The sequence below is a fragment of the Saccopteryx leptura genome, chromosome 2 (genome assembly GCF_036850995.1).
Source record: "Saccopteryx leptura isolate mSacLep1 chromosome 2, mSacLep1_pri_phased_curated, whole genome shotgun sequence".
In the NCBI taxonomy this organism is placed as follows: Eukaryota; Metazoa; Chordata; class Mammalia; order Chiroptera; family Emballonuridae; genus Saccopteryx; species Saccopteryx leptura.
The window spans coordinates 262,078,263-262,104,202 of NC_089504.1; the positions used below are offsets into that span (position 1 = coordinate 262,078,263).

Genomic DNA, 25,940 nt, shown 5'->3' on the forward strand with positions numbered 1-25,940 from the left:
TGGGGCCATTGATTCCTGTGCACCGTAATGTAACTTGCCAACCCAAAGCTTCGTTGTATGTTAGGACAAAGCAGAGCTCACAGGCAATGATTTTAGTGTTTGGGTGGCTATCAATCTAAGAAGAGATTTTTTTTTTTATTCTAGAAGCGAGGTATTTTCTGACAATTTAACAGAATATGGAGGTGGAGAGGTAATGAGAGGATAAAACAAGTAAAATTAAATTTCATTTTAATATCCTGATTGGTTTTGCTTTTCCTTTCTATTCTTTAAGAATGACACAATATATATATTGATAGGTGGTAAGTTAATAGTATCTACCCTAGGTCTAGTGCAAACAGCATTAACATTTATAAAATATTTTGGTCATATATCTCTAATAGCTAGTGGGCTGCTGCTGAGCAGCCTGTTAATAGTTATTGACATCATTAAGAGTCATCTCCATGTGGCAACTCTAACATTTCTTCTGCTGTAGCAGAAGTTGTCGATTGAAGATAGCCAAGCATACACATTTTTGACAGAGCAAGGATTTTGTTTATCATAAAAATAAAGAACTTCCTTTTAAAAATACAGCTTTTTAGTTGGTCTATTAATATAAGTAATAGTTAAACTTGAACTTCTGTTATAACTGTTTTGAACATTGGTGAAGAAAAAAATAGACCTTTGTATATTTAGGAAAATTGATGTGTTTTTAGCTAAAGTTTTTACTTCTATAAGAAGGTGGTCACTTCAATTCTGAGACTTTATAAAACAGTGCTTGTACTTTGACTTTGAGTTCTAACCAAATTCAGAATGCTTGTTGAAATTTAAATGTTGGGAAGAATATGCCATTTCTAAACCAGGTTAGTTCTGGCATGGGAATAAACACAGACACAATATAGATCTTTCTGTAGCAGCTCAGAGCCCTTAGTCTACAACAACTGCTTGTTAGAAATATGTTTCTTTTTTAATGTATTAAAATTTCTCATATAGATTTCCCAAAACTATGTTTTGTTTTTTTAAGATTGGTACTAAGAATCAATGAAAGGCTATTAAGGCTGAATAAAACAGTAGGGTTTGTGTTTTAGCTGGAGAAATGAATCTGTCTATAGAATCCTCTGTAAAGCTTGTTTTGGATGGCATTAAATAGGTTTGAGATTTTTAACAATTGCGTTTAACTTATAATTTTGGAATTTAAGAACATAAACGTGGCTTGTAAACGATATGATTCAGAAGCAATGCAAATGAATTTCTAAGGAGCTGTAAAATACAAAAATAAAATTTCCCACAGCAGGTTTCTTTGGTTTGACATTCTCCATATTTGGGTCATAGACTTATTCTTTTTCATTCTACTCCTATTTCTGCTTCCTATAGGATCCCTCTATTTACTCTCCTACTGATGCTTTCTAAGTCTGGAAGAGACAACATGCTAACTCTCTAAGAGAAAGTTACTTTATGAATATTTATAGATATGCCTAATGGAATTTCCAGCTCTGTTGTATCATTTTTGTTTTTCTTCTTTGTCAAGTAATGACAGGCCTTTTTTGCTTACCAGAAAGGGTTATTAGGAAGGATTAGTACATACAGAGAAGTTCTGTTGTTGTTTCCCTGCCCCAAGTAGTTACGAAATTTATGTTGGCATTTGGAGAGGCCCAGAATTTGGCTTTTAGATTCACAAGTAGACAAAACAAGGTGGTACAGTCAAATCTGCTGTATCTACAGACTCAATCAACTGTACTACCTTGATCAAAAATATTTGGCGGAAAAAATCCCAGAAAATTCCAAAAAGCAAAACTTGAATGTGCCATGCGCTAAACACAATGCTGAGTCCACGTGAAGGAAGTGATGTGAAATGTGCCCTGCTGTATCCTAGATGCAAATATAGGTTTTATGCAGATACAGCACCATTGTCTATAAGGACTTGGGCATCCAAAGATTTTAGTATCTGCGGGAATCTGGGAACCAATCCCCTGTGAATGAATGCCAAGGGATACTAAATACTATTTTGAAATGATTTAGATATAATGACTTGCATTAAATCTTGAGTTTCCCTTCTAGGTTTTCTTCCTTTTTTGAAAAACTTGTATTTGGACTTCCCTGCTAAAACTAAAGCAGGATTAGGTTATATAACCTGCTTTATGAGCCTTTTATCAGTCTACCTCTGTATTAATTGCACTTTTATTCTCCTTGTTCTTGTACTATTCTTCCAGCACAAACAACTGCAGAGTTACCAGTGCTGTTGATTCTTATTTCAAACTCTGGTTTACATAATCCCTTTCTTTCTATGTCTACTGTCACCAGTCTGTGACCCTAAAGCATCCCTTGACCAGGCCATTACATTAGTCTCTCATCCATTTTGTAAGTTGGGTCTTTTCCCACTTACTTCATTTTACAAACAATTGCCAGATTTTCTTATAACCCTTTGTTGGTTTCCTTTTGTCTAAAGTGTGTTTTTAAAGTGTGGCCAGTGGAACTCTAGAACCTGAAGATCCCCTTGATCTGCTAGGTTAAAATTATATTCATGATAAAATTTGCCCCTCTTCTTTTTTTTTACTGTGTTGACATTTGCACTGATGATGCAAAAACAGTTGTCAGTAAAACCGCTGCAGCAGCAGGAATCAAGGCAGTGGCACCAAATTATACCAGTAATCATTGCATTCTTCTCTGCCACATACAATATGGAGAAAAGAGCCCGTTTTACTTAAGATAATCCTTGAGGAATCGTTGAAAATCCCTAATTTTATTAAATCTCAGCCCTAAAGTTCACATCTTTTTAACATTCTGTGTGATGAATGGGAAGTAGTCATAGATGCACACTGAAGTACGATGGTTATCACCATGGAAAACATTTGTGCAAAGTGAGAAAAGGAGTTGCAAACTGAACTTGCCACTTGTTTTTCATAGAACACCATTTTTACTCAAAAGAACAACTGAAAGACATACTGTAATTGTCATCTTGGTTATTTGGAAAAAAAACATAAACCTGGCATTTAAGAGGGGAAAAAATGGCTGTATTTATTGCCAATGATAAAATTCAACACTAAAAATGAAAATCAGTATTTTTGAAAACTTGAATCTGCCACCGCTTTCCAGTATATGAAGACTTTTCAAATGAGATCAGTACTTTTCTTTTCTTTTCTTTTTTTTCTTTCATTTTTTTGAAGCTGGAAACAGGGAGAGACAGTCAGACAGACTCCTGCATGCGCCCGACCGGGATCCACCCGGCACGCCCACCAGGGGCAACGCTCTGCCCACCAGGGGGCGATGCTCTGCCCATCCTGGGCGTCGCCATGTTGCGACCAGAGCCACTCTAGCGCCTGAGGCAGAGGCCACAGAGCCATCCCCAGCGCCCGGGCCATCTTTGCTCCAATGGAGCCTTGGCTGTGGGAGGGGAAGAGAGACAGAGAGGAAAGCGCGGCGGAGGGGTGGAGAAGCAAATGGGCGCTTCTCCTGTGTGCCCTGGCCGGGAATCGAACCCGGGTCCTCCGCACGCTAGGCCAACGCTCTACCGCTGAGCCAACCGGCCAGGGCCTGAGATCATTACTTTTCTGAAAGTTAATGAATGTGATTTTTTTTGATATTATATAATGAAAAGTGTCTAATTTTAGAAGATATGCAAAACCAAATGAACCAATATTTTCTAAATGATCAATGTATTGTGTTACAAACTCATGCACATGGTTAAATCTATTCAAAGGGCAAAGTAGACCAATGATTTTTAATTTAACAGTATAAAAAGTTCATTGATGTGTTAGATTCCACATTTTACTCACTTGTAAGAAGCAACTTCTTATCAGGTTTTGGTATAGTATTAAGGATGATCCACAATTATCTAAAAATACTATTAAAATGCTCTTCCCTTTTCCAACTATATGTCTGTGCGAGTCCACATTTTCTTCATATACTTAAACCAAAACAACATAAAGCAGTGGCCTGAATGTTGAAACAGATATAAGAACACAGCTGTCTTCTATTCAGCCAGACTTTAAAGAGACTTGCAAAACTTAAGAGTGTTTGTTAGTCCTCTTATTTTTCCTTTTTTGTAAAAGTTATATGTATTAAAAATGTGTTATTTGTTATGCAAAGACACATGCACCCCTATTTTTATTACAGTATTATTCATAGTGGCCAAGACATGGAAACAACCCAAATATTCCTCGATAGAGGATTGAATAAAGAAGATGTGGTACATATATACAATGGAATACTACTCAGCCACAAGAAATGGTGACAGTTGCCATTTATGACAACATGGATGGACCTTGAGAACATTATATTAAATAAGTAAATCAGAATAAAGCTAAAAACTTTATGATTTCACAGTTTCACACATGGGTGGGATATAAACCTGAGACACATGGACATAGATAAAAGTGAAGTGATTACCAGGGGGAGGGTAGTAAAGAAGGACAAATATATAGTTACAGAAAAAGATATGACTTTGGGTGATGGGCACACAACACAATCAACAGTTCAAATGCTATAGAAATGTTAACCTGAAACCTGTGTTCTTTTAGTGCTCAATGTCACCCCATTAAATTTCATTTCTAAATAAAAAATAATTTTAAAATGTATTATTATATTAGCATGCAATAGGTTTATTATCATTAAATGAATGGTTTTTTAATAAATTTTTATTAATTTTAATGGGGTGACATCAATAAATCGGGGTACATATATTCAAAGAAAACATGTCCAGGTTATCTTGTCATTCAATTATGTTGCATACCCATCACCCAAAGTCAGATTATCCTCAATCACCTTCTATCTAGTTTTCTTTGTGCCCCTCCCCCTCCCCCTCTCCCTCCTTCCCTCCCCCTGCCCCCCATAACCACCACACTCTTGTCCATGTCTCTTAGTCTCATTTTTATGTCCCACCAATGTGTGGAATCCTGCAGTTCTTGTTTTTTCTGATTTACTTATTTCACTCCGTATAATGTTATCAAGATCCCGCCATTTTGTTGTAAGTGATCCGATGTCATCATTTCTTATGGCTGAATAGTATACCATGGTGTATATGTGCTACATCTTCTTTATCCAGTCTTCTATTTTTTTTTTTACAGTGATTATAAAGCCTTTAAGCAAACTCTTGGCCAATACAGCAAGAATCCATAAAAGAGTAGTGTCCTTAACATGTTCACCAAGTCCAAGTTGGCCCCAACACCATGCCAAATCCCTGATAAATGCAACTCAACCCCAGTTCAGTCTGTTAGGAGCTGTCCCAAGGAGCAGGAGTCCAGGAAAAGTCCATATCCAGGAAAAGTCCGCATGGCACTGGAATTGTTGTAAATGAATGTTTTTTAAAATTTCTGGTTTAATTTCTGATATGGTAAATATTGATAAATGTTGTAACCCATATTAACAAAGCTCTTTGAAATCCTCAACAATTTTAAGTCTAAACGGATCCTGAGATAAAAAGAAAATTGAGAATTACTAGTCTGCATGATAATTTCCAGTTTTAGAGCAGTGATTTCCAAAGGAGTCCATTCACTAACCTCTGATTCTTTTTAATATTTCTAAAAATACTCAATTTTTGTAATAAGGCCATCATCCAACGTCCTTGTGATATCCTTGCAGTAATGGGACAGGGTAAATCTAATTTTTCCCCAACTTTTTCTGTTAAGATTCTTATTTGTAATTCTAAGTTAATTTTCCTTTTCTCTAGTGAATTTTAAATACTATATAATTGGAAGTCAAAAATTAGAAGTATGCCACTAGAACAAGAGAGAGAGAGAGAGAGAGAGAGAGATTGAGATTGATTATTAGAATTGGTAAAGCGAAATAGGGCATTAATCTGAGCTTGTCCTGTTAATATCATCTCAGTATACAGGCTTTACAAATGTACCAGTAAGCTCTTATTTAGCCATAGAAATGAGGATGTGATAGAATGAATAAATTACATTTATAGGTTACTTTAAAATCTATTTTATCTTGTTATTTAAAATGCCTTTTAAATCTTAATCCAGAATTGTTATAAAGGAACCCAGAAGAATCACTTATTCTAACCTTTTTCTTGTTTTCTTTTTTGGTATGCATCTCATAAACTTATCAGAAAGGGGACACAGGAAAAACAGTAGGAAACTATAAAATTTTTAGCATGGCTAATCAGTATAATTTAGACAAAAATATCAAATATAGAAGTATTGTTCCATATTTTATTCTGCCTTTAGCACTAGGGAGTTCAAGGTCCCCAAATGCTTTATGAGCTATTGTCCTGCTTCATAATGCCATGAAGAACTGGGAACAAAGCTCAGGTTGGGGAGAGACACGGGAGAACATGAGACAGTGAGTCTTTCAGAGAATTACTTAGGATGACACAGGAAAGTTCAGTACTGATGCTAATTTATATTTTCTCCAGAAACCTGAGTTAACACCATAAATACAGTATCCTAAATTCTAATTTTTATGTACAGTCTGCCACTCTCTTCTTGCTTAGTAGAGATCATAAGATTACTGTTCAAATTAAATTACAGTGGGCAGTTTAGGTCACCCATGGCTAACTTACATAAGAAGTTTAGTCATTTGATTGAAAACTTGTCTAGGCCACAAAACCACCACGTTTGCACATAAAGTAGGTGTATCCCTCTCTGTTGAGATAGTCTTGGTATTTGCTCTAAAAATAGGCCTACACTGTGGTAAAATCTAACCCAGTTGTTTGTCAAAATTATGTTAAGAAAACCAGCTTTGACATGGCTTTTAAATATAGGCAAGAGTCTCCTATCATGTCAGAAAGCGTTAAGAATCAGTTCTTTTGAAGCTCTTTGTGATCATTCTGAAGGATAAAGAAAACCTTAATATAATTTGAGATGCTTAGAATACAAGGGGAGAGTTGAGGGTGGAGAAAGTTGGTGTGGAATAGAGGCTGTAGAGATAGCACATCCAGTTGTGCAGAGGGGAGAGAAGCAGGAAAATTAGGGGAGAGGGAAAGTAACATGTCCAGCCACGCCCTGGTAACATTACTGGTTCCTTGACTTTGAATTATTTTGGGGGTTGTTGATAAGCTCCCCAAAACATGTAGAGCAACACATTTAGGTAGACTTTTAGAGAGAATAGGAAGTTAAGCCTGAAGGAGTATTGAAGATAATGGACACATCAGAGGTTCTGAGAAGATAGACACACAGCCAGCTACCCTAATTATTGACTTGTTGCTTACTTCCTATACAACTCAGACTATACGTATGTATATTTGGGTAATTATGGTATAAAACATCTAGGAAATCATTGTCATTTCCTTGCAGTTGGTCAATACCAGGAATACCTATCATCCTGTGATAAAAAAGACAGAAAGGTCTGTAGAGAGTCATAGTAATGAAAACACTTATCTAGTAGATAAAATGTGCTTATTTATGAATTACAACTTTCCTATGCTCATGGGTGTTCCTGGCATAATAATTAAATAGTAATAACTAATGCATTTTAAATGATCCCCGCAAGAATATTCCTGAAAAGAATCAGTTCGTTCATGGCTAAAGAACTTTTACTATATATTGAACTGTCATAAAAGTCTTATTTAATGAATCAAATGTACTTACGATTGAGGTATGTTCTAAGGTTTATAACAGCCTAAATGACTGAACAGTTTATGTCAAAAATTTTTAAAATAAAGGTAGTAACCACTTGGTATTTTTATTTTATAGGGAAATGAAACATTAAGGAGAGCTGAGACATTTAGCTTTGATATTGTATGCCTCCACCTCTGAGAGTCAGGAGAGCAATATGTCTAGATCTTTCCTTGAGGAAATTGCTTCCTGTGATTTTAAGGTATTACTGGCCTCTAGTGGCAATATGCTATAGCTTAAACATTTCCTATTCTTTTGACTGACTAGAAATAAAATCCTCTTAAAGGTCGAGGCTGCTACTGACTTCACTCTCTCAGTACTGGGTCAGCAGTATTCTCAAAGTATGCATGTGAATCATCTTCCTCCTAAAGAGTGGGGCACTATCTTTTGTTCTTATATTGGATCACCCTTGTCTCTTTATTTTGAGTGATACTGGCTCTGCTCTGAAGCGACCTCCCATTATTTTAGTGCATATAGAGCAGTGATTACTGTGTCAAGTTTGTGCTAACAGTTCTTCCTGGTTTGTTTCAGCCCTCTTTCTGCAGGCTGTAGACCAGTTTGTACTTCTTTGGATTCATAGTTTTTATTGAGAAAGTTAAGTTTTCAATTTACCATTGAGATTCATGTTTAAACTCATCTCTATTTCATTTGATTTTGAAGAATGTTACATTTGAAATACTAGTTTGCTAGGCAGGATAATGATTTGTCACTTTTGTTTTTCATATTTGTCACACAGATGTGAAAGGGCCACCTACGCACCGTCTGTCTTGTGGCCAGTCACCCTACACGGAGACAACAACATGGGAACGGAAGTATTGCATCCTCACAGACAGCCAGTTGGTGTTGCTCAACAAGGAGAAGGAGGTGAGATGGATATTACTGAGAAAAGCTACTTCCCTTTTTGGACCAAAGTCCTGAAATAGTCTAGTTTTCGTTTGCATTTATGAAAATGGAGGCTTTGTGACTATAAGTCTAATGGGCTGCCAATGTCATGTAATAATATGCAATTGCCATGAAGAAGTGAGTTCTTCATCAAGGTGGGCTCGCTTCCACCAAGGAGCAGTGAGTGAGATAGGAGTTGATTAACTTGGAGAGAGAACAGATTGATTGTATTGTGTAGACCTGGCCCCCAAATTATTGGAAATTATATCAGTTTAGTTCCCAACAGGTAACAAATGGATTGAGAGACTCAGTAAAGAGACTGTTTACAGAGGCGTAGGCCACATACGGGCCCCACCACAGGGTGGTGAGGCCCCTGTGAACCAGCACCAGCAGAAGCGGTTATCACTAGGCCTTCAGGTCCAGGGAAGGGAGCAGTGCTTCTGAACCCAGAGTGCTATAGCTGCATGGCAGGTGCTCTGGGTCTGCACAGAGAACACAGCCTCTACCAGAACAGACATGGCCCGCAAGGAGGACGTCAGGGAATAACACCCCGACGTTCTCTGCCTTTGGACTTCCCGCCAGTCTTATCCACTGGCCAAACCTTACTTGAAGTCAGAGCAAAGATTGTTCTCGGTGTGTTCTGTAGAGGTTTGCTTCGGGAAAATGGCAAAACTTGTGGAGAGGAGGGTAGCCAGGAGATCTGGTGAGGCAGGCAGAATGCAGTTAGTTCTAGTTCTAGGTAAACTCACTGTCCCTCTAAATTTAAAAAACAACAACAAAAATACTCTTGAACTTACCATATACGATGACTACTTTATTTCTCCAGTTGTTCAGTGTACAAATCCTTCTACATTCAAATAATTAATTTGCTTATTGGTGATTTATCAGATAGTTGATGTCATTCTGATTTGGTAGGACCACTAAACCATCCTATTGCCAACCTCTGCAACATAAAGAAATGAGGGAATGTGATCCTGACAAAGATGAGGGATAATGGAAAGGAGGGAGAAGAAAAAATCAGAGTGAATGAAGGAGGAAGATTAATTGCCAAATATATATAAATAAATAGGTAGACTATTAATTTAGTAAGTAAAATATTATTTTAATATTACATTTAATTATAATAAAATTTTTAAAAAGGCATTCTTTTCTGGAGCAGTCTGGCACATGTTGCTGTGTGTGTATATTAAGTATATACATAATAAAAATTAGTAGAGTGAATTTTAGTGTAGAAGATTTTAGTTACCCAGTTTGAATAAACAGATAATTCAGAATGCACATTTTAACCAGCTTACTCTGTCATCAGTTTTTATTATCAGAGTTAATAAGGCTTGATATGAACAGATCATTTGCTATCCTTATGCCCTTTCCTACATTTTATTAAGTATAGTAATATAAGAAATTTAAAAGCTTAAGGGTAGATAGCATAAGCATGCCTTATCTAGAACCAAGATATTATCTATTGATTAGATATTGCTAATCAATTGAGTAATGCAGGCCTGGGTCCCCTTTTGTCTCATAAAATAACTGGCCATGTTGAATAATTTTCCAAAATGATGTCTTAGGTTCTTTATCCCTTTTTCTACAGTCATCATGAGTAACCCTAGACACCTGGGGAACCCCTCATCTCCCCTTCATGGTCCCATAAATCTCCTTTTCTGTCCCTGCCTTCCACTCATTCTTTCCTACCTCCTGAAGCCCTTTCACTATGTCCTCTGCAATTCATGGTCCATCAGCAGCAAACCCAGCTGTCTCTTCCACCTCTTTCTGAAGGAGTCTCTTAAGTGGTCTCCCGAGAATCTCCATCTTCCCTGAGGGCACTGTCTTCTCTGAGGCCCTGTCAAGAGCTGATGTTTTTCTTCCCTAGCTCTCAGACCATGCTGCCTATAGTGGGTGTCCTCTCCTTCCATGGCTGCTTCCTGTCTGTTCTCCCTATTTTCCCTGAAAAGCCCAAACTCTGAATCTCACGTTATAGTCACCTTCCAACATGATTCTTTCAACATGTGACTCTCAGGTCCTTGAACTCCTCTCCTTCAAGAGTCTTCTCCTGTACCCACCTCATTGCTACAACTTCTTCCCATGCTCAATTGCAGGCATTTTACTCTTATCACTTCCTATAATTTTAGCTTATCCCTGATTTCCAGAAATCCTTCAGTCTTTCTGGGAGCTACGGTTCACTGATACCGTCACCTTGTCTGCCCTCGTACCTCTGATCTCCTTTCTTCCCCTTCACTCAGCCTGAGTGTTATAGCCAGTCGTGTCACTGCTCCCTTGTACACTGTTTCCTTGCCTTTCTCTTGCACCATCGTACTCACTTGGCAGTGAGATAGCGCAGTTAAATTCTGCTCCCCATCCCCTGCCTGCTCCCCCCTGTTCCCCATCCTTCTGCCTGCTCCCCATCCCCCCGTGCAGCATCATGTATCGGAAGAAAACCACTCCACCATGCTGATGGTCTCTTATATAATGGCATCAGACTTCGCCTGAGCCCCTGACAAGGCCCAGCAGTTACAGGACGTTTTCCTAGTCCAGTTATTGTCACGCTCTTCTGGACGAGTGTGTCTCAGTCTCTGTGGTGAAGGACAGTCTTTCCCACCACCTCCTTGTGAACAATAAAATAAATTAAGAAAAATGAAATGTTAAAAAGACAAATACAAACCCCAATTTTTTATTAGATTTAACAAAAATAAAATTACGATTTCATAAATATACACAGAGTGATTAAAACAGGAAGAGAAGGAACAAAATTGCTTACACGTGTTCATGGAAGGAGCGCTGTACCACGAGACAAAGCCACTGGCAGTGGCAGGAAGACTCCTCATTCTCTGTGCTGTTGAATTGTTGGTCAGAAATGAACACTTTGCAGAGCAGCACGGGATGTTGGACCACACCCTGAGTAGCACAAGCCAAAGTGATTTCCAAGATGATTTGTTTTTTACCTCTCTCCCTCTTTTCTAGTCCCTCCTCTGTCACCCTCATTTACAGCTGAATTATTCGCTTCTTACTTCATGGGAGAGAGTCACGCACTCGGAGAACTCCTGCATACTCCGTTACTGTGTCTGCCTGTCCACCAGCACCTTTCTTACTCCTGGCCAGCCCTGCGCGGGTGCCCACTCCAAGGACATGACACCTGCACTCCGCCCCGCCCCTTTTACAGCCTCCGTATTCTACTCTCCACTGGGTCCTTCCCACCAGCATGCCATCATTCCTCCTGTCTCAAGAGGAAGAATAAGCATGTATTAGCCGACTCCTGCCTCCAGTTACCATTCCTCTCTCTGCTTCCCATATTGCAAACATTCTCGACACTTGTAAGTTCATTGTCTTAATTTCTCTCTTGTTCTCTCTTAAACCTATGCCAACCAGACTCCCACACCACTGTGCCAAAATTGCTCTTGTTGAGCTCACTGGAGACTTCCAAGTTAGTAAATTCGGTCGTCAGTCCTCACCTTCTTCGTTAGTCAGTGGCACTTGGTGCAGGTGATGGCTCATTCCTTCTCAACCCACTCTCTTCACTTGGCTGCCATGACACTGTGCTCTCTCAGTTTGCCTCCTGCCCCTCCGACAGTTCCTTCATAGTCGCCTCTGAAGATTTTTCTTCTCTCCAACTCTTCACAGAGGAGTGTGACAGAGTTCAGTCCTCGACCTCACTTCCTTAGGAATCCTATCCAGTCCCATGACTTAAACAGCCTCTGATGCTGGTGATTCCTAATTATATGCCCCCAACCTACACATCCCAGTCCACTCATCTATCCACCTGCTTCTTACACATCTTTGCTTGGATTTGTAATGGTCATCTCCAGCATGCTGTACACTGAGCCGCTAATCTCCCAAGCCCGCCAGAGGCCATGCCCGTCTTCATTAATGACAGTGCCATCCTTCTAAGGTCCAAAGGCTCGCTGTGACCCAGCCATCCTGGCTTCAGCACTGTTCTGGAGCATATTAGGCCTGTTTCTGCCTCCAAGGCCTTTGCCTGGGCTTTTCCCTTAAGGTCTTTGAATGACTCACTTTTTCATCTCCTCAACTCTTTGCTTACACATCTCCTGCTTAATGAGGCCCACCCTGACCACCTACTTAAAATTGCAACCCCTCCTCGCATCTCCATCCAGCACATCTGAGCTAGTTATGTGGCTCTAATTTTTTCTGTCCAATAGCATTTGCCACATTCTAAAATACTGTAGAATTTATTACGACTATTGTCTTTCTTCCACTACTGGAATATAGGCTTTGGGACAGGGGTTTTGTCTGCTTGGTTCAATGCTGTATCCCTCAGTGCTTAGAACAGCTCTTGACACAGAAGTAAATTCTCAATAAATATTTGTTGAATACATTTTGAAAAAGCTAAATTATAAACTTTGATTCCTGAAGATTCATTTTCTTCATGTAAGTTTAAGAGGAGATCAGCCTTTCCTTCCGTCTTATTCTTTTTGTGTAACAAATCTTCCCATTTGAAACTCCATACAGGAGGTGTGTGCACAGCATTGTGAATGCACAAAACATCACAAAAGTCATTCACTCTAAAATGGTTAACTTGATGTTAAGTGAATTTCACTTTGATAAATTATTTTTTCTTAAGATTATGATACAACCACAGGGAATGATTGGAGTGGGTTTTGGTGTGAAGGGGAGAATTCTAGAGAAGGTTATCCAGAGAAACATGATTAGGCCATGCCCAGCAACAAACAGAAGCCCACCCTGAGGAAAAGAAGGGATGGATATTGCATGTATGTATAAGGGTGCAGAGTCAAGAAGCATCTCTCTCTTTAGCAAATTGCTAAGTGTTTAGAATTCTTGGACTGTAGTTTGCAAGGGAAGTGATAGCTGTCAAGAATCTAATGATAAAGTGCCTTGAAGGCTGCGCTAAGGAATTTGGGTTTTTCTGGAAATGATTTGGATCATGAAAAGATATTTAACAGAGCAGTGATATCAGATTTGCTTCTTAGAAAAATAACTGTTGACCGTGTGGAAAATTGAGTGAGCAGTATGGGAAGGAACTGGGAAGTTAGATTACTGCAGTAGGCCAGTAAGGGATGAGGAATTCACAGAACGGTTTACAAAAAGTTTAATGCCCTGAGACATGTAGTCTACTATTATTATTAAGTTGGAAAAAACTGAAGTCTCTAGGATAACAAAATGTTAAGCCATGTTTTACCTGCAACATGAATGATAAATTTAATATTCTGTCAATTTCATTACAAGAAATGATTAGAAACCTATCACATGTATGGAAGGACCAGAAAATGCTGTCACCCTCTACCTTTCACCCATACTGCCCAGAGGAGTGAGTGAGTCTCACCCTCGGAAGTTTGCATGAAACAGTTTAGAATTCCTTGAAACAAGGAATTTAAGGAATTTCCTGCTAAAATGATCTTAAAAAAGGCTGTTTTAAACCTTATCGGATTATGAGGGTGTTTACTGCTGTGTTAAAAAGATCAATTAAGAGGGTTCTGTAAGGATTTATACTGAATCCTGAGCCAGGCCCTGCTGGAATGTGGGAGGATTATATTAGCCTAGTATCACTCGTGCATGCGATGTGTGAGATCCTTTAATGCTCACTCTAACCCTGCGTGTTTCCTGTCAGAAATGGGGGAAAGTCCGCATGGGGGCCGTGCATGGGAAGAGTGTTAAATACACCAATTACCAATTTGGGAGTATAGCAGAAGGGTAGGTCTGGGCAGAAGGCTGAAAGAAGAGTCAGCTGCCAGGAGTAATACCTTGAGAAACGACTCACTGATTTAGTAAATTGCTTCATGTTAATTGTGCCAAATAAACATTGCTTATGTGCTATGAGATATGCTTCCCTACCCAGATGCCAGGAAAGGCCCCAGCTGGCTTGGCACCAAGCCAGCATAAAGGGGGCATAGGAGGCCATTTGAATTCCATTTTGTTTGCAAGAGATAAGACCAAGTAAACTAGAGATGAAGGAGTTCAGGGAAATGGTCAAGAAGACAATCATGATCCCTTCTGAGGAGCAGCCAGTATAAAAATACAAAAGAAAGCTAATTTGTGAGTTCCTTTGGCAATAATAAGCCATCAGGAATGGTAAATGGCGCTCCATTTTTCTTCATCCAGACTCTACTTTCTGTACTTGGAATTTTTAAAGCAGGATGCTAGTGCACGGACAGCAAGGTAATAATAATGCAATTTAAAAATAATTAAAAATCTTTTACTTGCTTTTGAAAAGCAGAATTTACACTCAGATATATTAATGAAAATAGCAGTTAGGCTTTTGTGCAAACAGCCAAAAATCAACTGTTACTTATCCTGAGGTGACCACCCATGGCGTATTTCATTCAGAACCACTTTCAAGCTATTCAGCAGACACATAATGTGTCCCTGTGAGTGCATTCATGTGTTCGGTGTTATAAAGAATAAGACACAGTTTTTCCCTCTCTTTCCCACATAAAAAATTCAGCTGTGAAAATAAGACAAATAATTTTAAAGTGGCATTTGATAAATGGCACAAATAAACTATAGAATAAAAGGAATAAATCCACTTATTCCAAAGACTGTTGTCTATGTCATTAAGATGCTATTGGTAATGAGCAGTTACCAAAGGAAGCTTAAGAAAGAAAGGGATTTGATCAAAGTTATGTGTTTTGAATATTAATCTGTAGGAGGTATCGGGAGAGGGAGAGCTAAGAAGGAGAAAGACCAATTAAAAGACTACCATTCCTCTGATCTAAAAACTTGAATGGTTTCCCAGTGCTTCTTGAATTATGCATGGCCTGGTATTAAAGCCCTTCCAACACGGTCATAGTATAATTTGGTGTCTACTCTACTTCTTCCCTTTAAGAGGAGGCTCTAACTCAGGGGTCCCCAAACTTTTTACACAGGGGGCCAGTTCACTGTCCCTCAGACCATTGGAGGGCCGGACTAAAAAAAAACCACTATGAACAAATCACTATGCACACTGCACATATCTTATTTTAAAGTAAAAAAACAAAATGGGAATGAATACAATATTTAAAATAAAGAACAAGTAAATTTAAATCAACAAACTGACCAGTATTTCAATGGGAACTATGCTCCTCTCACCACCAATGAAAGAGGTGCCCTTTCCAGAAGTGTGGTGGGGGCCGGATAAATGGCCTCAGGGGGCCGCAGTTTGGGGACCCCTGCTCTAACTAAATCGGCCTACTCCCTGTTCCACAAAAAAAAAATTAAAAAGTCATATGCTTACCAACCTCTTGGATGATGATATTTTTTTTCCTTTGCCTAAAATGGCCACTCTACCTATTAAATATTCATTCATTTGTGGGTTGGAGCTATTTTAAGACTTGGGGATTGACTGGTAAGATACAAGCTGTTAACTTACAGGAATTAGTTGCACAGAGGAATAATTATTATTCAGTGTAATAAGTACAGTGACAGGAAAAGATCTGCTATTGGAGGAATCTCAGGAAGGTGTGTGTACCTTAAGCTTCCCTAGAGGATTGGGTAGAAAGGGAAGACTCCTAGAAGAGGCGGTGTCTGTCCTAAACCTTAGGATGAATAGTTTTACCTGCTAGGTATAGAATAGAAAAGAAAGTGGGGGGAAATATTTCAAGCTGAGAGAACAAACTAAGCAAAAGCAATGAGCTACACAATAGGGAATATATTAGGGAAATGCAAGCAATTTGTTCTTCCTCAAATGTCATGTCTGAAGCTGGATTCTTTTTAGCAGAGAGTCCGTTCTTTGTAGAGAAGCTTAGGCAGAGGCCCTCTGCACCAAATGAATTCAGAACTAGGCTCTGGCTGAAGCAGAGGGACACTTCCCTCCATCACATATGTCCACTGTGTTACAGATACAGTGGACTGGAACACAATTGAAGCATTCTTTAGGAAAATAATAACAGGAGCTTTCTTTAGCATAATCTTGGTTTCCTTTACTTGACTATTTTATTTAAACTGCATGTACACAGATTGAAATTCATTTCTATATAATTCTAAACAAAATAAAAGGCAATTTTGTAGAAAATGAGGTATATGTATATAAATAATGTTTTCTAAGTAACTTGATTTATTTGTGCATGTCACTCTTCTATTGTTCTATGGTTTGTAACTAACAAAGAGGACTAGGAATCAGATATTGTTTGACTGTGTTATTAACATACGTTAGATACCTGAGAAGCCATTTACTCCTGACTGTGTTCCATGTTCCTCATCTGAAATGGAATGAATTAAAGTGCTTGTTTTTTTTATCCTGAGGAAAAATTGGATTCAAGGCCAAAGAGGTTTAAAAAAAAATTTTTTTTTATGTTACAGAACCTAGAAGATTCACAAATTTTAAAGCATAATTCATTATAAACAACAAATGTGAGCTGGTAAACTAAATTAGGGCAATTAGAATGGACAAAATTGCTTTTCTAAAACTGATTCTCTTTGGCTGTGTACTGAGATTGGTGAACTCCAGTTTAGTTTGAAAGTTAGTACAGTACTTGAAATATGGCCCCTCTAATTTTCAAGTAGATCACTATTTTTTTTTATAAAATATGTATTTTGAGTAAGAAGCAATCTATAGTGTTGTAAAAGTAAAATTTTCTAAGAAATGCAGGGTTAGTATAAAAGTCAACACTATTCTCCCATATACCCTAAGTCAGGGGTAAATATCCCATCTTGTAAGTGATACCTTGAATAAAACCTTTGATTATATTTTAAGTTACAATAGTGGGAAATGAAGAGCCTATGTAAAAACTTTGAGAAAATAATTGCTAGTAAATTTCTGGCCCAAATAATAAATTTGATATATATTATTTATCCTCTCTTTAGACATGATAGAGACAAAGTATATGATAATGGCAGCCATTTCTTACTTTTTCCTGACTATAAGTTTTATACAGTTCAACAGAAAAGATCATAGGTCATTTTCTCCTATAATATCAAATATTACTATCATTTTTCTTTATGGCTTGGACCTTGATTATTTCAGGTAATAGGCATTTTTAGAACTATGAGGAAAATGGTTATTTAGGTTCATCTGTTTGTTCAAAAATACAGACTTTTCCCCCAAATTTATCCCTATTTCTTATCTACTTTTAAGGTAGGTAGAGGATACATTTTGCCTCTTACTAGAAGGGAGTTACTTAACCTCTCAGTGCTACTCTTTTAATTATTTAAGTAGAGATAATATAATTTCCATCCTGAACGGGATGGATGACTTAGATTACTATTTGTCAAGTTTTATATTACAGAGTGCTTTTCGAAGAGTTCATGTCTTCATTGATGCTCTTATTTGGTCTCCCCTTATTTATTTATTTATTTATTTTTTAGAATTTTACCTTTCTTAATTCTGTCTTTTGGTTTCTCAGTGTGTAAGCAGTAAGCATAGTTGTGGTAATGAGGAAATGGTGACTATTTGGTCCTGTAAAGAGTATGAACATTTTCAGTCCATTATAAAGACATTAGGACTTTATCTTCAGATTCTCAGTAACAGAGAGAGAACTTCCCTTGCTGTCACCCCTTGACCCTAGTCACAGGAGTTGGATTACTGAGGCAAAGAGAAGGCAAATACACTTAAGCCTATGTGTGCCCCAGTTTCTCTGGACCAGCTGTTATGATATGTATTGACTGCCATCATTTGTAAGAATAAATTATTTCTCATCGGTATAAAGGAGGTAATAACAATGGCTCCCTCATAATGTTACACATAAACATTAGCCTTGCACATAGAAAGAACTCATTGCTAGTCATTATTATCGAAATTGTTGAAATTTCTACAATGATAACCTATATGTTTTAAAATAGTTATGGGCATTAGAGATTTTTTGTACTACTCAGTTCTCATTCCATGTATACAAACAATATTTGGTATGTTTCTGAAATTATGCCGTAAAAAAATATTCTTAGGATTTCAAAAACTAATCTCCCTTTGGAATAAAATACAGTTAGTACTCGACTTACAACCACGATTGGTTCCAACAGACCGGTCATAACACGATTTGGTCATAAGTTGAGTAGGCTATATGTACAGTACTGTGAAATGATGTTATAAAAATCTTTAAGTCATATTTTATCATAATTTTCTTTCATTATTATATATCATAATTTTCTTTGTTCATTTTATGCCATTTGTATCATCTCTACACCATTTTGTTTCTTATTTTTACATTCGTCAGGTTTAAGTAAAACACTGCATTACCAGTACAACTGGTTTAATATTTGCAAAGACAATTTCCTCTTGGTGGACATCTTGGGAGGGGTTTGGTGAAAAATATCCAAGACACAAAACACAAATTGCTGTACCGAGTCTGGGATAACAGTTGAAATGGTGCACGTGGACATGGTAGTGCTGCCGGACGCTGGTCCGCACTGTCGTATGCCCAGCTGGGTAACGCTTGCGCTGCCAGACATGGAGCAGTTGTGGCTAGTGATTGTGGTCGTAAAGTCAAATGGTTGTAAGTTGTATAGGCATAAGTCGATCAATATTTGTATGCCATTTTATTTAAGTATCTTTATAAGTTTCCACAGAAGATGTATTCTATTAACTATCTCTAAGTGCTTAATTCTAAAATTGAAGAAAGATTGAGTGACTTTACTACTTTTATTTAACAAAACCTTCTTTTAAGAGAATGTTGTAGAATCTTCCTGGTTGACTTTTATTTCCATTTACCTTATTGAGTGTTGGAAAGAACTGCAGCTTGTGAACCAGTTTCTGATGTAAAAGAATCTTTTATTTGTGTGGATGTTTTGTTCCATTTTCTGAGCTCCCAAAACAGGCACACACCTGGGTATGATATGTACATATTTCAAGTAAGATCATTTACATACTCACCTTTCCTGATATTTTGGTTTTCCTTTTAAAGAAAAGCTTTTATTGCATATACTTTATTTCTACATTTCTTCTACTTTGCTCTGATGATTACAAACTCCTGTCTTTATTAACTAAAAACATTACTCAGTCTGAGAGTAGTTATGATGAGCTCACTGTTAAGTTTCATCTTTTTTTCTTTGTTTAACTAGGTACCCGGGGAGGGAGGACAGGAGCAGCAGGCGGATTCTAGCAAAGGGAGATGCCTGAGGAGAACTGTCAGTGTCCCTTCCGAGGGTCAGTTTCCTGAGTACCCACCAGAGGGCGCCGCTAAACTGGGTAAGCTAATGAAAGAAATTCCTAGCTTTTATCTGGTAATTAATGGACTTGTTATTGAGTGTTACAATAAAACAAAACATCCTACATTTCCCGCTAAGGAAGCACATTGAAATGTATGTTAACCAAGAGTTAGAGGTCATTAGAAAGTTCTGAACCAAGTGGCAGCAAAGTTATTTTACAAAGATAAAATTGATCTGAGTGTTGTAAGTTTGCTCTACAGTCTTAGACAAATTGGTTGGTGTGTAGTTTTTGAGTTTACAGCTTCACTTTACATTCTGAAAGAACACTAGGTGATCTTGTTTAAAGTATTGAGATTTACTGGCGAGCCAATTTTGTGTGGAAACTTAGTATTGAGTGGTTTATCTCCTGTTCACACAGCAACTGATTCTGTCTTGTATAATATAGTGTCAGATCAGGCTAATTTAGCTGAGCTAACTTTATATCCCACGTAAGTTATATTTTGGACTATGGTTAGAGTGAGTGACAAAAGAGCGAAATCAACAAATCCCACAAGAGTTGTTATACATCAAAGAAATTAATGTCAACATCAAAACAGTTCTTTCCTTATTTCCTACCAAATGCATTCTCTTTCATGTTTTGCATGCTTACCAATGGGTATATTAATAATTGGACAGGTCAGGTAATTTTAAGGGAACATAATTAAGGTTAAATAAAATAATGAAAGGATTTGAAAAGTAGAAAGTACTATGTATTCTATTATTATTTGCTTAGTAAACCTCAGCATTTAGTCATAAACATTTGCTAGGTAGATAAAACAGAACCATTTGTTGTCTGTATGTTGGCTGAGATGGATAATTCTGTCATTTTGCTTCTGTTTTTGAATATTAGGATTTTGGTTTTTTGTTGGTTTTGACTTTTTTTTCATTTCTCTTCATATTTTAAATGGAACTCAGAATTCTTGGTCAGAATTTAAATCTTTTATTTCTTTTATTTTCTCCTTAAAAAGCTCTGGCTTGCCCTGGCCGGTTGGCTCAGCGGTAGAGCGTTGACCTGGCGTGCGGGGGACCCGGGTTCGATTCCCGGCCAGGGCACATAGGAGAAGCACCCATTTGCTTCTCCACCCCCCCCTTCCTCTCTGACTCTCTCTTCCCCTCCCTCAGCCAAGGCTCCATTGGAGCAAAGATGGCCCGGGCGCTGGGGATGGCTCCTTGGCCTCTGCCCTAGGTGCTAGAGTGGCTCTGGTTGCGGCAGAGCGACGCCCCGGAGGGGCAGAGCATCGCCCCCTGGTGGGCAGAGCGTCGCCCCTGGTGGACGTGCTGGGTGGATCCCGGTCGGGCGCATGTGGGAGTCTGTCTGACTGTCTCTCCCCGTTTCTAGCTTCAGAAAAATACAAAAACAAACAAACAAACAAAAATACTCTGGCTTTTTAAGAAATTAATCAGATTGACTAACATTTTTTAAAATTTATTTATTTATTCATTTTAGAAAGGAGAGAGAGAGGGAAAGAGAGAGAGAGGAGCGAGACAGAGAGAAGGGGGGGAGGAGCAGGAAGCATCAACTCCCATATGTGCCTTGACCAGGCAAGCCCGGGGTTTTGAACCGACAACCTCAGCATTTCCAGGTTGACCCTTTATCCACTGCACCACCACAGGTCAGGCTTGACTAACATTTTTATCTAAGGAGTCGTACTTGGAAAAATCAGAATTTCCTCTTATTTTATTTCCATTGTTCTTCTTCAGCATGTGTTGAAACCAGTTTAAGTGTTGACCTAAATTGTATAGCAAACCTGTCTGGGAGTAGCCATTGTCTAGCCTGTTTGTATTTCACAGACGTGTTCTGTGTAAATGGGACTGGCTCAGAGTCACCTTCTTCAACTCCTTTGCTATCATTACTTATAGTATTATGTTGATGACTGTCTTTGTCACTTCTCTAGGAACCTTTAACAAGGTTTGACTGATAAAGGAAGTGTATCATAGTCTGAAGAATTACCACAATTTTATGCAAGAGAAAACGATACCATAAACTGTTAAATGTTCCAGGTACTGGTCCCAAAGGCAAGATGAGGTGGCCAAAGTATATAGTCCAGAGTCAATCCTCCACTTTCTGTCGTAGACAAGTTTTGAGTGAAAGCATCCATGATTATTTTTGGAGTGGATGTCCTAAATTAACACTGAAAGCTATTATGCATAAATATTAGAGGGGAAAAGACTACTTTCAAAGTCATTTTTCTCACATGCCAATCTAATGTTGAATTAGATCATTATTCTCTTGTTCTATTTTTATCTCCTAGTGATTTGTTTGTCTTTAAGCAAAATTTCTTGCTGTCAAATATTTAATTGAATGATTGCTGTATATATAATGTTCTATGCCAGCCCCTGAGAATGAAAGGGGTATAAGAAAACATCTCTGTCTTTAGAAGATTCTTTTGATATTGGAAGATAGATTATTGGTGACTATTCACAGTATGTGTTATTATTGTGGGGCTTTTATGTTGATCTTTAATTTTTAAAAACCCATTTGTTTATGCAGCAAACAGTTCTTGAGTGACAACTATGTACAGATACTATCTAGGCACTCAAGATACAACATTGAAAAAAATAGACAAAAATTCTCTCCCCTTGCAAAGCTTACATCCTATGGAGGAATGACAGTCAGTAAGTGAGAGTAATAAACAATATATACTGTGCTAGATGGTGACAAGTACAACGTGAAAAGATAAGTAGGAAATGGAAATAGGAAGTGACAGGAAGTACAATTTTAGCTAAGGTGAGCCTTGAGTAAAAATCTGATTAAAGTGTGGGAGTCAGGCATGTGGATACCTGGGGGTGAGAGTCTCCACCCAAGGGAGCAGCCAATATAAAGGAAATGTGCTTGGAATGCCTCAGGAAGAAAGAGCACAGATGCCAGTGAGGCTGCAATGCAATGAACAAGGGGAGGGTCATAGGAGATGACATCACTGAGCGGATCACGAAGGTCAGTTAGATCATCATAAGGGCTTTGGCTTTCATTCTGTGAGATGGGGAGCCACTGGCATCAATATTGAGTAGGGATGCAAGAATGGGAGTTAGAGACCTATTAGAAAGCTATTATATATACTTATGTACATTATAGTATGTCTTTGATACATCCTAGCATGTCTTAGCAAAGAATATGTCAAAAGTCTTCTCAGGACCCTGGCTGGTTGGCTCAGTGGAAGAGCGTTAGCCTGGCGTGTGAATGTCCCAGGTTTAATTCCCGGCCAGGGCACACAGAAGAAGCGCCCATCTGCTTTTCCACCCTTCCCCCTTCTTCTTCTCTATCTCTCTCTTCCCTCCCACAGCCAAGGCTCCATTGAAGCAGAGTTGGCCTGGGCACTGAGGATGGCTCCAAGGCCTCTGCCTCAGGTGCTAGAATGGCTCCGGTTGTAACAGAACGTCCCAGATGGGCAGAGCATCACCCCCTAGTGGGCTTGCCAGGTGGATCCCAGTGGGCACATGTGGAAGTCTGTCTCTCTGCTTCCCCACTTCTCACTTCAGAAAAAAAAGAAAAAAAAGTCTTTTCAGAGTCAAAGTTAGCCATCCAAAATTTTCATGTTTATGTAAATTAAGAAGTCAAGCAAAATTTATAATATCACCACCACCAAAAAAAGAATAAGGAAACCAAATTGAGAAAACTGAAGAAAAGCCAACATGTTTTCCTAAGTTTATTGACTTAAGTGATAAAATTTGAGGAAACGTTGAAGAAAATAAATATTAAAGCAGAATATTTTCTCCAATGCATTTCTCAAATTATTATGAAAGATAACCCTTATAGGCCAACTTTTTAAAGGCTATTCATTATTCAGACCTTAGTTTTTAACCCTGACCTTCTCTGTTAACGTAGCCTCAGTTCTGATTTTTTGTATAAAGTAATGATGACTCTATATTCCCAAGACATTTATTAGAAGTATCTAGATAAGTTCTGAAGTATTTTCAAGATGCTAAAGTCTTCTGTAAAAAATACAGGGTGGTAATAATATTGAAGTAAGGAGAAATGCGAATGAAAATTTAATATTACAAGAAACATATCTTTCCAATTTTCAAATAATAGAATTGAAAATACTGATAAATGATGCCTGTGTCTGGTAGCACTTATTATTTACACTATTAAATTTGGTTTTATATAATTATATATATATATGATACTATCCAATAAAGGCAGAGTATGAACTTTAGGGGTAATAGATATACAACATGATCAAAACATTTATGAAACAAATCCGTTGTCTGGATTTCTAGCCCTAAAAGTTAGAGCTCAGTGGATAATGGCAATGCTTGGTTTTCTTTGAAATGTCCTAAAAATGTCGAGTCTTTTTTTCCTCTCTGATAAAATAAACTTTCCCACAATTATTCAAGTAAGCTCATGCCAGGAGAGTTATATATTACCCAGCCATTATACTTATATTCCATCATTTCTGGGTTTCAGTGATACTTAAGTTATTTGAGCTCAAGAATTATCAAAAACATTATGGATAATTAAGGTAGAAGACCCTGAATAATCTCACTTGAGGCCTTTGGTTGGGTAGTTTTAAGGTTTCTTAAAATGTAAGCCAGTGTGTATCTATTCTTTGAAATCTGTAAGATTCTATGAGATGCTCATGGTAATACTGCTGGTATTAGTCTAGCAGAAAGGGCTTGAGTCTAGGTTAGAATAGCCATGTACCTCCAGTTTTGCTGTAATGTAACATGTATTCTAAAAATCACTGTACCATGTAGAACTGCACAATCAAAATCACAGGGCTTATCGAATGGGGAAAAGGATTGGGGTACTATGCTCAAAAACTTGGTCAGTGACACGTGAAGATAGGCACTTACTCAGTAAAAATGGTAGTACATTTTTACATGTGCTAAATGGTTGAGGGATACATAAATACTACAATAAATACAGCACATTACCTTTAAACATATCCTGAAATGTGCATGTGGTGGTGGGCATCAGAGCAGTTTTTTTTATATATACATAAATTTTTATTAATTTTAATGGGGTGACATCAATAAATCAGGGTACATATATTCAAAGAAAACATGTCCAGGTTATCTTGTCATTCAATTATGTTGCATACCCATCACCCAAAGTCAGATTGTCCTCTGTCACCTTCTATCTAGTTTTCTTTGTGCCCCTCCCCCTTCCCCTCTCCCTCCTTCCCTCCCCCCCATAACCACCACATTCTTGTCCATGTCTCTTAGTCTTGTTTTTATGTCCCACCAATGTATGGAATCCTGCAGTTCTTGGTTTTTTCTGATTTACTAATTTCACTCCGTATAATGTTGTCAAGATCCCACCATTTTGTTGTAGATAATCCGATGTCATCATTTCTTATAGCTGAGTAGTATACCATAGTGTATATGTGCCACATCTTCTTTATCGGGTCATGTGTGTATGTGTGTGTGTGTGTGTGTGTGTGTGTGTGTGTGTGTATGTGTATGTGTATATATATTTTTTTACTATGATTAAAGCCTTAAGCAAACTCTTGACCAATACAAGAATCCATAAAAGAGTAGTGTCCTTAACAAGTTCACACACACATACATATATATATATATATAGATATATATATATAATTTTTTTTTTACTGTGATTAAAGCCTTTAAGCAAACTGTTGGCCAATACAACAAGAATCCATAAAAGAGTAGTGTCCTTAACATGTTCACCAAGTCCAAGTTGGCACCAACACCATTCCAAATCCCTGCGAATGCAACTCAACCCCAGTTCAGTCAGAGCAGTTTTTAAGTTTATTGTGATGTGATGGAGGGAGGGGTTTGGGAAGTGGATGAGAACGTTGTAGGAGATGTGGACGGGAGTGGCTCATGACACAGGCAGGAAAGCGAGGTCGCCAGAGCATGTCTGAGCTGTGTGAGAGCATTTTGGGTGTTCATATGTGGCTTGGTTCAGCTGAGTGGTTAGCTTTGTTCACTTAATGTTTCTCCCGACAAAATCATGATAAAAGATACATGGAATTGCAGGTTGCTTCCTAATATGCCAGTTACCATGGAACATTCACTTTTTTCAAAGCACGCATTAGAACAGAACTGACCTCCCAACCAACCTGATCGAATTAGGCTTTCAGGTTTGTCTATTAGAAAGGAGCAGCTTTCATTTACTAGTCAACCGCATTTCTTAAGTTATTTTTCAACACATTCCTAAATTTCTTTTGGAACTTAGTTGTTTGGAACTCAGAACTGTTATGAATAAAAATGAGTACTTAAGTTCTCAAGCTAACCCTACTAAAGCCAATTTTTATTTGATTCTTATGGTTTAGATTTATCATGGGCAGTGAGAACATTGTTTTCTGTGAGGAAAGCAGTTCTCAGTTCTAACTCAGGTTGCCAGACCACGATTCCTTCCAACTTGTGAGCAGGAGTCTGGATTCCTGGTTGACTCCATTGTCTTCCTCCCGTCCTCATTTTGGCACGGGAGAGATTTGTTCACTTCTGTGAAAGCTGGTTCAAGGCAGTGCTGCCCCTCTGGTTAAGCAAATTATG

At 38.1% G+C, this 25,940-nt stretch overlaps 1 protein-coding gene across 4 annotated transcripts in view; it reads left to right on the forward strand.

The window, feature by feature from the left end:
• RASAL2 (RAS protein activator like 2) overlaps nucleotides 1-25,940 on the forward strand; it is a 327,762-nt gene that overhangs the window by 166,650 nt on the left and 135,172 nt on the right. For all 4 annotated transcript variants that reach the window (XM_066361613.1, XM_066361614.1, XM_066361615.1 and 1 more), the window contains exons 2-3: nucleotides 8,272-8,399; nucleotides 19,353-19,479. In XM_066361613.1, coding sequence (XP_066217710.1) covers nucleotides 8,272-8,399; nucleotides 19,353-19,479 — 255 coding nt within the window. The remainder of the gene's footprint in view (nucleotides 1-8,271; nucleotides 8,400-19,352; nucleotides 19,480-25,940) is intronic.